Source organism: Callithrix jacchus, chromosome 12 (assembly GCF_049354715.1).
Source record: "Callithrix jacchus isolate 240 chromosome 12, calJac240_pri, whole genome shotgun sequence".
In the NCBI taxonomy this organism is placed as follows: domain Eukaryota; kingdom Metazoa; phylum Chordata; class Mammalia; order Primates; family Cebidae; genus Callithrix; species Callithrix jacchus.
In genome coordinates, this window is record NC_133513.1 from 41,451,223 (window position 1) to 41,465,139 (window position 13,917).

The 13,917-nt window shown below is 54.0% G+C and overlaps 1 protein-coding gene across 2 annotated transcripts in view; it reads left to right on the top strand.

Annotated features, from left to right (window-relative positions):
- Positions 1-13,404, top strand: part of ANTXRL (ANTXR like) — a 51,090-nt gene extending 37,686 nt beyond the window's left edge. For both annotated transcript variants that reach the window (XM_035267778.3, XM_035267779.3), the window contains 4 exons: positions 1,080-1,118; positions 2,049-2,195; positions 3,885-3,965; positions 12,846-13,404. In XM_035267778.3, coding sequence (XP_035123669.1) covers positions 1,080-1,118; positions 2,049-2,195; positions 3,885-3,965; positions 12,846-13,274 — 696 coding nt within the window. In that variant the 3' untranslated portion in view covers positions 13,275-13,404. The remainder of the gene's footprint in view (positions 1-1,079; positions 1,119-2,048; positions 2,196-3,884; positions 3,966-12,845) is intronic.
- Positions 13,405-13,917: the final 513 nt, after the last annotated feature.

Consider the following 13,917-nt stretch of genomic DNA (forward strand, 5'->3'; position numbering starts at 1 on the left):
CTTCTGCAGGGCCTCCAGCCTCAGGCTGGCCACAGAGAGCTGGCCTGGGATGCCCTGGACGTGGAGCTGAGCTCTGCCCTGGCTTCCAGAGAAAAGTGACCCCAGAACCCCTGAAACCAGGTCTGCCTCAACAAGCCAGATTTCCAGTAGCCTCAGATGGACAAGTGCCTGGAGGCGGCCTCTGTGTGGAGGGAGGAAGGGAGCGTCCCCCATGAGGTCCTGATGGCCCACATGGAGGACAGTGCTGTAACCCCCCAGCTGTCTGTGCCTTGAGAAACCAGCATGGCTCTCAGCACATGTCTGGTGTCTTCCCCATTCCTCCATCTGTCTTTACTGAGCTCCAGCTTCGCTGGGCCCCATGCTGATCTGGGAAGGGACAGAGATGAAGCAGCCACCGTTCTCCACAGGGAGCTCACAGTCCTGTCTCGTCAGGGCTAAGGGTGAAATGTCCACCCCACAGGTGTGGGAAGGGCCCCTGTAAGGCAGAACAGGAGCCAAAAGCAGACACAGAGCCTGGCACAGGGAGAATGGAAGGGGTGCTGGGAGCTGGGGTGGATGGACCCAGACCAGAGAGCTGCAGACAGAGGACAGAGCAGGGGGAGGAGAGGACAGAGCTCAACCCAGGGAACACGCAGGGATCATCTCTGTCCAGGGAGCTGTGAGCAGAGGAAGCTGGGGACTCGGCCGTGAGTCTGGGAGGTTAGGGAGGGCTCCCGGGGACAGACAGGCTCTCCCTGAAGAAGGGAAGTGGGGTGGCCGCTCACTTCTCCATGTGGCTGTGGGCAGAGAAGGACACCTGTAGGAGCTGGGCCTCTCTAGGGTCCTGGTCCCTGGCCTGGATGACCCCTAGGAACCCCACAGCGACAGTACAGGTGTTCTCCTTGGGTAAGACTGGAGGCTGAGGCCCGGGAGGAGGAGCCTGCTGAATACAACTTCACAGGCTCAGGGTGGCCAGAGTGACACTCCAAAGACAGTGTTCTGTTCTTCTGCTCCAGACCAGGATCCCAGCTGTGCCCAGGGCCAAGGCAGAGCCCAGCCACCCCCATCCAGCCCACATTTGTCTCTTTTGAACATTCTAGACTGTCAAGGAGCCAGCACCTGTGCAGAAGCCAGAAGAGGTAAGTCATGGTTCTGGTCCCGATATTGTCACATCCCACGCAGTCCACTGACCTTCACCAAGAGTACCGTGAAATCTGTGCCTCATAACCTCCACCTGCTTGGACAGAGAATAAGGTGACAGAGGGGCAGAGTGGAGCCTGAAAAGGGCGGGGACTCACAGTGATGTCCCCAGAACACCCTTCCTGCTCCCTGCACCCCTCAACATGAGCCTTGTCACCAATTCACAGCCTGGGGTGGCCAGTTTCAGCAACTGTGATGATCTCTCCTGAATAAGTGGGGCACTTCTGTCAAAACCCCAAGGACCCTTTGTAAGATGCTAAGAATGGACGCGCTCTGGAAAAGGACCTGGCCCCCTCTCCAGGCTCCAGATGTGGGTGTGGCTCCATTTGGCCTCTCTGGATCCCTGTCTGTAGGCAGGGCCGAGGGGCTGGCTGGGGTTAGCTTCTCCGGACTATAGCGCTGAGGGATGGGGGAGTTCTGGCAGGCACTGAGCCAGGAGAGACACCAGCCCAGTGAGCACAGGGACCAGGAGTCCAGGAGCAGATTGTGGCTCACCTGGGTTGGAGAACCCCCGCCAGGGTCCATGGGCAGTGGTGAGCATCTGAGGCATGAGGCCCTGGGCCTGGGATGGGGTGGGAACAGGCCTCCCTGGCCAAGGCTGGCCTCTGTGGTACTGCAGAGTGGGCCTGGGGAGGCTGCATCTGCAACCAGCTGGGTGCGGGCAGTCACCTGCAAATGCTGGGACCACTGCACGGCCCCCAGAGCAGCCTCTTTCAACAAGGACAGAGTTTGTGTGTTTCTCACATGAAGGACCCTCCCCTGTGGTGTGGGTTTCTCTCTGATCTTTCATTCCTCAGACACACATCTGACAGTGGCCAGCACTGTGCTCAGCCAGCACTGTCAATAGACAATTGTCTTTATTTTTTTAGGAACCAGAGCCAGAGAAACCACCACCTTCACCATCAACACCACCAGCTCCGCCCCCGCCTCCACCCCCACCTCCTGGAAACACCTGCCCCACTGTGATTGTTTGTTGCTCTGGGTGCCAAGGAGTGTGCGGGATGAGAGGGATAAAGGTGAGAAGGGCACAGTGAAAAGGGGCTGTGATCCCCAGCTGGGACTGTGGGAGGAGGGGGCAGCTGGGTCCCACTGCAGAGGCCTGGGCCCTGGAGAAAGGCAGGCTCTATGGGGCTGAATTTTGGTCACTTGATGCCAAGAGCAATCAGATGTCCACCTGTGGCCCACCCTAGTGCCCCTGTGGCAGACATGAATGAGGGCTCCTGTCCCCTGCACCACCAGGTCTGTCTCCGCACATCAAACTCCCTCTCTAGAAGGATCCATGTTTCTGTACAGTGGCAGGTTTTGATGTCTGGTCAGCCCCTGGTTCCCACAGGGGTGCCTCAGCTCTGGAAGCGGTTTAATTAGTAAACCAGCTGCCTGCAGGTGCTTAGGTCCTACCAACCTGAGTCTCAAAAGGTCATGCAGGTCAGAAAAGAAAGAAACCACCAGTCCTGGCACGTTCCCCCATCACTGGCACTGCAGGGATGCCAGCGACACCTGCCAGCCCAGGCAGCAGGATCTTCAGGCAGTGAGGAAAAGCTGGCACTGCAGGGATGCCAGCGACACCTGCCAGCCCAGGCAGCAGGATCTTCAGGCAGTGAGGAAAAGCTGGCACTGCAGGGATGCCAGCGACACCTGCCAGCCCAGGCAGCAGGATCTTCAGGCAGTGAGGAAAAGCTGGCACTGAGTGGGCTTGTCGCCTACTGAGATGGGCTCACAGGTGCTTCAGGGAGGGGAGGAGGTGGAGACCGGAACTACCTCCCAAGACCCCTGTGCAGGAGCTCAAGCCCTGGAGCCTACACAGCAGTCACTCTACCTGAGAAAACCTCCTTCACGAGCAGGTCCAAGGCCCATCTTGCTGAGGGGAACCCAGCCGGGCAGCAGCAGGGAGACCTGCACAGGGGTAGAGAGGGTACCTGGGTGGCTGGTGTTGAGGGATAAGGACCCCAGAGTTCCTGCCTGGCCCCTCCCCCAGGGGAAGATGGGAGCTTCCTCCTGGGAGTGTCAGATTCCTCCACAGCCCCTCCACAGCATCTGGGGCAGCCAGGCCTGTCTCTCCCTGGGGTGTGTGGCACAGAGAAGCTGAAACACAGCCTCCAGGGGGAGGAAGTCACCCTCCAGCAGCCTACACTGCCTTGCACTGCACGGCCCTCATCCCATCCCACCAGGGCCCAGAAAGGCCTGACTCCAGCGCCGAGTGGCCAAGGGACTGCCCATGTGGGTCCTGGGCTGCTTTCTGGCCTGTTTTTTCTCTGCCTTCCTCTTCTTTCTTCCCTGGTCTCAGGCAACACTTCCTGAGCAGGGCACGGTCCTCTCGCCTGCCTTCCCCCGTGTGACCCAGGAGCAGGTCTCCTTCTCCCCTCCCTGAGCTCCTGCCCAGGCCCCTTGCCCAGCTCACGCTCCCCTTCAGGACCTCTGCTCGGAACCACAGTCTCCTCCCGCCTTTGGACTTTTCATCTGAATCTGCCCCTGGCTTTTCTGCTTTCTTCACGAAAATACTGTTTTGTTCTAGATTCCAAAACTCTCTATGGCCACAGTGACCATGTCCCCAGCACAGAAGGCTGCTGGGCCCCTGCCCCAGGGGGAGATGGGAGCTTTGTCTGGATGTGCTCCTGAGGGCAGAGCTGTGGGGGACTCAGGGGTCCTGATGCCTTCTGGAGATGGTGCAGGCTACATGGCTTCCTCATCACCATGTTGCTTTTCAGGGCAATCTCAACACCTTTGGTGACCTCTGTCACCCAAACTGCAGCCAGGTGCCATGGATGTGGTGTCAGCACAGGGACCAGGTGAGCTGGGGCACAGGGACACACTTGATGGACAGAAGGCCACTACTTTTCCCCTGACTGCTGTCCTCTGGGATTGTGGCTCAGAGAGCCATGTCAGGTGTCTGCCAAGGAGGATAGCACAAGAAACTCAGAAACGGTGCCCATGAGCCTCCCAGTGTTTCTGGACATGGCACTCATGCACTTCCTTTGTTGGCACCTGGGACCAGGAGTGCTGTTGGGGTGGCGGACAGGGTTGTCAGGCAGCACTGACTGGTTCTCCAGAAGAAGGATTCCTTCCTTGGGTCATTGCCTTGGGACCATGGGGAGGACCAAACTGTTAAGATTTTCTCTTTGTAACTTATTATGAATGAGGACCAATAGTTATTCATGAGGACTCAGTAATGTACGGAGTCCTCCCGGGGGCCAGTTGCTAGCCTAAGCCAGGCTTTCACTGTTTTCATCCTCCCAGCAGCTGCACCAGTCGGTGCTATTATTATCCAGTTTACTGAAGGGGAGTGAAACACTGAGAGATTAAGTAGCACGTCCCTGCTCCCAAGGCCCACTAGTGATAGGGCTGGATGTGGACTGGGCCTGGCTGCTGCCCTTATCCTGCACTGCCCTCCTTTCCCATCAGCACCAAGGGCCTTTCTGCTCAGGCCCTGAGGCCCTGGAGAGCCCGGCTCCTGGCTCAGCCTGGGGCTCATCTGCCTGTGCTTCCCCAGTCCAGTCCTTGGAAGACAATCTTATCCCCAGGGTTTATAGAGAGACCTGCACTGGCCAGACGTCCTGCATCAGGATGGCACAGGCTCTCCGTGGCCAGGTGGCTGCGCACTGAGAAGACCTTGCAGGCTGTGAGCCTCTGGATGCCGCAGATGAGAAATGGGCCAGGAGCCCTGGGAGGTGTGCTGACACCTGGCAGGGCATTGTTGGTGTCAGAGGCAGGCAGGTCTCCTCCAGTCGCTGGGCTCCTGGCTCTGTGCCTCTGCACTGGGCTCTCAATCCCAGTGATGCTTACACAGAAGCCCATCCTCCATCCGAGGTCCCATAGGTCCTTGCACATTGCCACAGCACAGCTTACACAGAACTAGTCCAGCCTTGTGCACTGAACAGGTGAGACTCTCAGGCAGGAGGGACAGAACTTGAGTGTGAAAACGGGCACCTCGAGCAGAGTGTGAAAACGGGCACCTTGAGAGGAGGGAAGGCAAGAGATGTGGGGGTGGGCACAGGAAAGAGCCAGAAATGGCCTTCCTGCCCAGTGTGGTGATGCAGGGATAGAGCAAGAATCTGAAATTGTCCCTTTCCCCAGGGCAGCTCTTTGAGCTAAGGTTTGGGGGAGGGTGGCAGAGTAATTGCATTATGGAGGGAACTTAACCACTGCTCAGGGCTCCGCCAGGCCCTTGTGACTGTCATTACGTGAAGTCTACCCGGTAATTCTTGGAGGAGGAGAGACAATCCCTATTTTACTAATAGCAGAAGAGAGGCTCAGAGTGGCCCAGAAAGCTGCCTGAGGCCACCTCCAGGGCTATCAGAAAGCAACCCAGATCTTCCCTAATTCAAGAAGGCCCATGGCTATGCCTTGTAAACCTGGGCTCCCTTCCAGCTCCTCTGCCACCATCTAATTTTGCCTTGTCCTCCCCAACTGTGATCCTGAAGACCCAACTGAGTGTCTTGTAAGATTTGTGTCGGGCACCCAAGAATTCAGACAGGCTGGCAGGAGTTCCCGGTTCTCCTCTTTAGGCCTTCATTGTGCATGACCCAGGATCTAATGTGAAGCATGAAAGAGGATGGGTGCCCCTTGAGACGCCCTGTAAACCCAGTCCTGAGTGTACAGAGCCTGACACCAGCCAGGCTGCTGGTGAGCTCAGCAGCTTCCTGCTTGGAGACGCTGGGAATGTGACCTTCCTGCCTGAGCCAGGGGCTCCCTGAGTGAGAAGGAGGCCAGAGACTGGAGGAGAGAGTGCATCTCAGTGGGAACCTGCTGGAGACCAGGCTTGGGTGGTTCGGCCCCAGCCAGGCAGGTCAACTGCAGCTGCAGGGCTGTGCAAGCATCAGTGAGACATCCTGCCCAGGCCAGGCGCAGGCTTCTGTCTCTTCACTGCAGAGTGAAGAGGTGACCTGGATGCCTCACTGTCCTCTTCCAGGATCTCCCCTCAGACAGAGACTCACTCAGGCCTCAGCAGAGTAGGGGATCCCAACAGAACCAACGCAGGCTCTTTCTCCATCCATGCCCTGGCCTTGTGGGGGCGCTATTTCCAAACTCCTCTTCCTCACTTGGTTTTGCAGGCTGACCTGGGGTATGGATGAGCTCGGGAGGTTGATGAGCCTGTTCAAATGGAGTGTGTGGTTGAATTTAGAGGAGCTGCTGCCTTTTCAAACCTTGTTTAGTTGCTCCTTTCAGCAAATCCAAACATTTTTGCATTTCGGCACATGATGATGCAGGAAATTCTCAAAGGCTCAGTTTATGAAAAACCTCAGCATTTTTATAGCAAAAGCAGTCAGTCTTGTTTACTTTCAATTTGTAAAATTGAGTGTATCTCTCTGCTCCATCATCTTCAGTTCTCTGAATAAATTTTTTACTAGTGTCCCCTTCTAGGCCATCCCCCTACTCACTCACACAAAATGAAGCAGCAAGACTCTAAGGCTCTTGACCCAAACTCTCCCTCCCATCCGTGCTGAGGATTCTCCTTCGCCTTATCCTGTGGATGCTCATTACGTTCATGGGAAACAGTATTGCTAGATCCATCAGGAAAGAGAGGCTAATAATGTGAAACTTACTCTCTCTCAGCAAATATAGTGCCCACGATGACATAACAGCCTTTCCAGTGAGCTTAACTGTGTGCACAGCACAGCAGGAGGCCCTTTAGAAGCTGGATGTGATTTCATTCTCACAACACCCAGGAGGGCTCATAGCTGCCTTCACATAGATGTTAACGTGGGCCAGACACTGTTGCAAGTGCATTCCACAAACTAATATATGCCAACAGCTCTAATGTGGGGAGGATGCTAGAGGCCCTGCACAGTGAGGTAACCCACCCAGGGTCACACAGCCAGGAAGCAATAGGACCCACATCCAACAGCCTGACTCTGGGTCCTTACTGTGTGCACGGTCACCTGTCTGGCCTGCAAGGTAGTCACTACTGTCTGCATTTCACAGCTGTGGACACTGAGGCTCTGATGTTTAGCGACAGGCTCAGCTTGGCAGGGTTGGTGAGTGGTAGAGCCAGGCTATGAACTGAGTCAGGCTCCACCCTGTGTCCTGTGCATCTCTCTATGGTGTAAAATGTCACACAGCAGGTGCTCACGTAACGTCATTTCACTCAACGTCATCTGAACACTGAGTGAGAAATGATGATGCTGATGAGAAAACGAACCCATTCCCGGCTGAGGCCACCGTCTGTGTGGAGTCACCACGTTCTTCCCATGTGCGTGTGGAATTTTTCTGGGTACTTCAGCTTCGCTTACACCCCAGAGATGTGCACATCAGGTGGATTGGGCATTTGTGGGCCCAGTGTGAGTGGGTGTGGGTGTGTGTGAGTGCACGCTGCATCGGCATGACGCCCTGTCCAGGGTTAGCTCCCACCTTGCACCCTGAGCTGCCGGGATAGGCTCCAGCCTCCTGCCTCCCTGAGCTGGAATAACTGAGTAATTAATTATGTTATTTTCTTTTATTAACTTTTCTTAAGGGTGTGTATAGCTCACATTTATTTCAATGTTTAATATTAGAAGCATTTTGGTTTTTATTTAGAAGTCCAGTGATGTCTTCATGACTAGATATTCACCATAGGAACTTCAATTATTTGTATCAATTAATCTATGGCCAAATTAGTTTTCTTGTACACTGTTTCAATGGAAATTATGATTTCCAAGAAACTATCAACGACTTTTAAAGAGGATTTACTGAAATTTACACATGATACATTTGTGAATATTAATATGTTGACTTCACACCGTCACTTGCATGCCTTCTTCTAAATTCACACTGACGTTTGCTGGGAGAGTGGTTCTGGGTAACGGTTGGAGCTTAATGCAGACGGGCCTTAGGATGCATTCATGGTCATGGAGCTCCTGAGTTCTCCTCCTGACCACGTGGCCATGGAGGGTGCTGGACCAAGGGACAGGTGTGGCAAAGCCAGGCTGGCTGCGGCCTCCACCTGTCTAGGAATCCCAGCTTGCAACAGTCCTTGAAACCAGTGCTTTTTGGGAACATTTCAGATCATAACTTCTGTATTGCAATGACAGCAAGCTTCCCTTTGACTCCTCAACACCACCCCTCCACCCCAACACACACACAGACACACACACTCCTGTGACATAATCAGGAAAACCAGAGATTGAGCGAAAACTCTAAAGCACTGGCAATTAAGGTTTCAGATTAATTGTTTGCCAATGACTTCAGGAAATGTCCCTTCATCTTAGAGTGGTTGAGCTGATGTGAGAAATAATTAGTTGCTGGCTTAGATGTCTGCAGTCAGTAGAGAGACAGTGAGGAAGGAGACCGCCTCAAACTCCAGGAACCTCCTCAGTACCTTACACTTGTCCAAAGATTCGGGGGCAGGCAGCTGGAGGTCTCCTCTACTGTGAGGCGCCCCAGCCCTGCTCCTCTCCATCACTGCAGTGCAGACCCAGACCTCAGAGCTCCCTGTAGCTCCTGGGACAGGCTGGGGCAGAGGAGAGCAGGTGGCCTCAGTATTAGTGCCCTGGGTCCTGCTCAGGAGGAAATCAAAGGGATCCCTCAGAAGTGGGCAAATGCTAGGTCTGGAGTGACTGTGGTAAATAATTACAGGAATGTTTTGCAATAAGTAAGTAGAAACAAAGGAGGTGGAAATAAACATGACAGATTCCTTTCTCTTTACAACAGCAACAAAAAACCAAATACCCATGTATAACTGCAACAATGTGCTGACCCGTGAAACTATAAAACTTTAGTTATTAGAATAAGAGAAATTTGAAAATATGAAAATCTAGAGCACAGTGTCAACTGTTCCCAGAGGAATTTCGGAGCATAATATGCTATTTTAGTGAAAATTGTAATGAAACGTTTTTAGGGAATTTGATAAAAATGACAAGTTCACTGTGAGTAGAGACGGAAAAAAGGAAGGAACAGGGGCTGGGATCACCCCTGTTCTCACCCAGCACTGGTGTCAGGGTTGATGGAAATCAGGGAGAAACGAGTGGAAAGCAGTCAGCAGGCCCCCGGTACCCTGGGGTGCCATAGCCAACACTTCCTCCTCCCACAAAAACAAACAGAGACAGCCCCTCTCAGCATCACCACGGATCCCTCAGGCTGGTGGGCAGTGCCAGGAGGAGGCGCCATCTTCTGGGAGTGGCATTATCCTTTCTGGTTCCTGCCATGCCTAACCATGCAGAAGAGGGTTTGAGCACAATGGCCTTGGCTGCCCCCAGGGATTGCTCAGAGGAAAGGGGGTATGGGGCTGAGGCCTGAGTGGACAGAGGAAATAACGGGCCAGAAGCTAAGATCTTGCCTAGGCCTTCTAATCTGAGTGGTGTCCAGGAGCAGTGAGGTGGGGCTTCGAGCCCCCCTGACAGAGCCACCTCTGTGAGGCCTGGATTGTGGTCCAGAACGTCCAAATGGAGTAACCTGGGTCCAGTCAGCTTGTGACCAGCAGGACAGTGGTGGGTGTAATACACCACTGAGCCCTCTTGATCCCCAAAGAAAGGTGGAGAAATCATTCCTGTGCTTCCAGGCGGAGCTCTGGGCCAAGCCCATAGACTCTCTGGTCGCTCTTGCTCTGGGTATGGCCTTGAGTTTGGTGTGTGACCTGGGACAGACAGGATGAGGGTGCTGTGATGTGAAGGAACCCCAACTCTGTGCCACAAAGAGAGAGAGAAGCTGTCTGCCGAAAAAGAAAGAGACTCAGCTCTAGTGCTCTGGGGCTTTGGGACCAGGGTTCTCCCCTTCAAGGAAGGCAGCTTGTCAGAGGCAGCATCAGAGCTGAGGTTGAGGTTCAGGATGGCTAGGCTTGGGTGTGCAACATGGAGAGGGGAGGAGCAGAGCTCTCAAGGCAGAAATTGAGGGAGGGTGCCAGGGCACAGCCAGCTCTTCTAGTAGCAGGGCTGTGACTGCCTGAAAGCAGGGTGTGTGGAGCCCAGGAGCCTGGCGGGGGATGGTCTGGCATGCAGCCTGGGTGCAGGGACTAGGTCCTGCCAGCAGTGCAGAACACCTCTGGAGGGTGTGAGCTGGGAGGGAAGATAGTCCCTGGGAGGACTGGATTTGGGGATGGGCGGAGCCAGGGAGAGCAGGCGGACACACTTGGGTTATACTAAGAAGGAAGCCTGAAGCCCTGAACAGGTAGCAGGAGCCCAGTCAGGCACGGAGGAGGGTGGACAGGCAACTGCAGACACAGGCTCAGGACAGGGTCTGAGGGGGCACAAGGGGAAGGTGAGCATCGTCTTGGATGTGGACCAGCAGGGCAGGGGCAGGAGCGGGCAGACCCTAGGGTAGGGCCTAGAGGGAAGAAAGGCCCCTCTCAGGAAGAGAGAGACCATCTCTGTAAGGGAATCCAGCATTTGGGGCATTTGTCACTCACATGCCCAAGGGGAGACTTTATGTGTGAATGGCAGGTTTAAGCAAGCTCAAAGTCTGCATGCTCTATGGAGCACCTGTGAGGATTAGAGGGTTTCCTGGGGACCATCAGGCTAAGACTGGCTTGGCAGGGGACCCCTGGGATTCCAGGTAGCCTAGGAAGGGTAGCATTGAGTAGAGAAGGACCTGAACAGGTCTCATGTCAGGGAAGCCACAGGCACTGGTGGGGTGCTGCCCCTGCTGTGGACTGTGAGTGTGATCAGCCCACATCACAGATGAGGAGGTCGAGGCAAAGTGGCACGTCCACGGGCATCCTGGGAGCCTGCTGCAGCTCGCCAGCCACAGATGCTGAAGGGGAAGCAATTACAGTCTTCATGCATGCAGAGCAGGGACAGGCACATCTACAAGGACACAGCAATTCCCACAACAGTCTCAACCTTCTACCAGGACATGACAGGAAAGGCCAAGCAGAGTGGTTACTTTAGCTGAGAGCATGGATAAGGTGTTTCCTGGAGGAGGCCACTCTAGAACTGAGTCTGAAAATGTGAGTGGCAGTTCACTGGGTTAGGAAGAGCGTTCTAGAAACAGAGGACAGCTATGCAACTTGCAATGGGAGAGCTGAGAGGCTCTGAGAAAGACTGTTGTCTAATTGGCTGCCTGCTAAGCCCCCAAGAGAACAGCCTGGGGGAAACATAACAACTCTCCTTGAAAAGGCCAGGCAGGCTCTCAGTTTGCTTTCCTGCTTACAAGATGGCTTCTGAAGCTCCAGCCATCACACTCCAGGCAGAGAGAAGAAGGAAAAAGGGAAAGCAGCCTTTTTTAAAGCACTGCCCAACAATTCCTATTAATATTCCATTTGCCAGAACACATTCACATGGCCATGTTGCTCAGCAAGGGAGACTGGGAAAAGGTCATTTTACAGCTGGACACAGTGCCTCTCTCTTTTTTTTCTTTTAAGTTCTGGGATACCGGTGCAGGTTTGTTATGTAGGTAAACATTTGGGATACAAGTGCAGGATGTGAAGGTTTGTTACGTAGGTAAACGTGGGATACAAGCGCAGGACGTGCAGGTTTGTTACTTACGTAGGTAAACGTGGGATACAAGCGCAGGACGTGCAGGTTTGTTACTTACGTAGGTAAACGTGGGATACGAGCGCAGGACGTGCAGGTTTGTTACGTAGGTAAACATGGGATACAAGTGCAGGACGTGCAGGTTTGTTACGTAGGTAAACGTGGGATACGAGCGCAGGACATGCAGGTTTGTTACTTACATAGGTAAACGTGGGATACAAGCGCAGGACGTGCAGGTTTGTTACGTAGGTAAACGTGGGATACAAGTGCAGGACGTGCAGGTTTGTTACTTACGTAGGTAAACATGTGGGATACAAATGCAGGACGTGCAGGTTTGTTACATAGGTAAACATGTGGGATACAAATGCAGGACGTGCAGGTTTGTTACGTAGGTAAACATGTGCATGGTGGTTTGTTGCACCACACTCTCTCTTAACGAAAGCAGGCCTCGTTAGTAAGGAAGACAGGAAGAATGGGCTTGGGGTGACCAATGCGTGTTTGGTGTTGCTGGGCCCATTTGAGAGATGGGAAAGCCATTCCCAAGAGGCTGAGTGACGTGCCTGAGGTCGGAGGCTAGATTGAACCCCAGTCTCTTCGACCTTACTTAGAGTGACCCTGAGGGCCTTTTAGAAAGGCCCCAATCAAGTCTTCAGACTTGATCGGATCATGGGCCTGAGAAGGCAGCATACAGAAAGGCATCGCAGATAGAGAGAAGACAGTGACTGTGTGGCTTGCAGCTGTGTGGGTGGGGGACTGGCTACTCTGGTGTGTGCCCAAGATGAAAGCAAAGTGGCTGCTTCTGCAAGACAGAGTTTGCTGTTCCTGTGGGCCTGGATCATCCTCTTCCCAAACCAAGGAAACTGTGGAGCTGCTGCCTTTGCAGCTCATCACCCACCCAAGGGTCCCTGGAGCCAGCCTTGAGGGCATGGTGTGCGCTCATGCCTTCCACATGCTGACTAGAGCCTTCTGGGCCATGCTGGGGTGCAGAGGGAACTGGGGCCTCCTCCTGGCTGCCAGGGGGAAACAAGTTCAACTCCAGGGCTGAGGGAGTCCAGTCAGAGACCCAGGGCTGCCTGAAGAGGCAGGGTGGACTTTTACCGCTTGAGCTGAGTCTGAAAGGAGTCATCCAGGCTGGAGGCAGCACACGGGGAGAGTAGGAGCACAGCAAGGCCCATCCTGTGGGTCCCGATGGGTCCTTGCCCCCTGCCTTGAGCCAGGCACCTGCAGCCTTCTGAGCCCAATTCCAATGCCATCATGGTAACCTTCTCTCTCTTCTCTTCCCCACAGGGGAGGTGCCTCAGCTTAGCCCTTGCACAGTCCCAATGCACACAGGCTCCCTGCTGCCCGGAGATCTGCTTTCCATTCAGCCAGGAATGCCTTCCACCACCACAGGCTCCCTACAGCCCAAAGATCTGTCTGAGACACAGCCAGGAATGCCTCGCCCTCAAACAGGCTCCCTGCAGTCCAAGGATGTGCCTGAGACACAGCGGGGAGTACTTTTCCCAAACACAAACTCTGTGCAAACCAAAGAGCTGCCTTCAACCCAGCCGGAAGTGCCTCCCCCTCATTTGCTCCTCCAGGTGTGGCCACCTCCCTGCTAGGTGCTCCAGGACCCGCTCCAGGACCCCCTCCAGGATGCTGCCGCTGCTCCCCCCACTGTTCGGGCACACTGCACAACCTGCTTTGTCTCTCCCTCCCTCAGAGCCCAACTTCTAAGGCACCAAATACCCAAGATTAACAAGCCTTTGTTGCTGGACTGGAAATATACATCAAGTCTTCGTTTGTCAGTCAAAGGAGTTGAATTCTTGCTGATCAACCAAGAGTTTGTCACCAGGAAGCTTATCCTCTGAGTGAGCTGGATTTATACTGCACCTGATGGGACACAGCACCCTGGTGCAGTGGGGATTCCAGGCATGGATGCATTCCACTCCCAACAGCCCTGACTTCATCTGTCACCAAGGGGTGGGACACATGAGGTGTAAGGCCAAATTCTCTGTTTAAAAAGCCCAAAAACTCTTTTTCTTTTTTTTTGAGACAGAGTCTTGCTCTGTCACTCAGGATGGAGTGCAGTAGCACAATCTCAGCTCACTGCAACCTCTGCCTCCTGGGTTCATGTGATTCTCCTGCCTCAGCCTCCTGAGTAGCTGGGACGAGAGGCACATGCTAGCACTCCCAGCTAATTTTTTTAAAAAATATTTTTAGGAGAGACGGGGTATCACTGTATTAGCCACAATGCTCTCCATCTCTTGACCTTATAATCTGCCTACCTCGGCCTCCCAAAGTTCTGGGATTACAGGCATGAGCCATCACGCCCAGCCCCAAAAAGTCTTTGAAATATGAATTCAATGCTGTGTCTTCT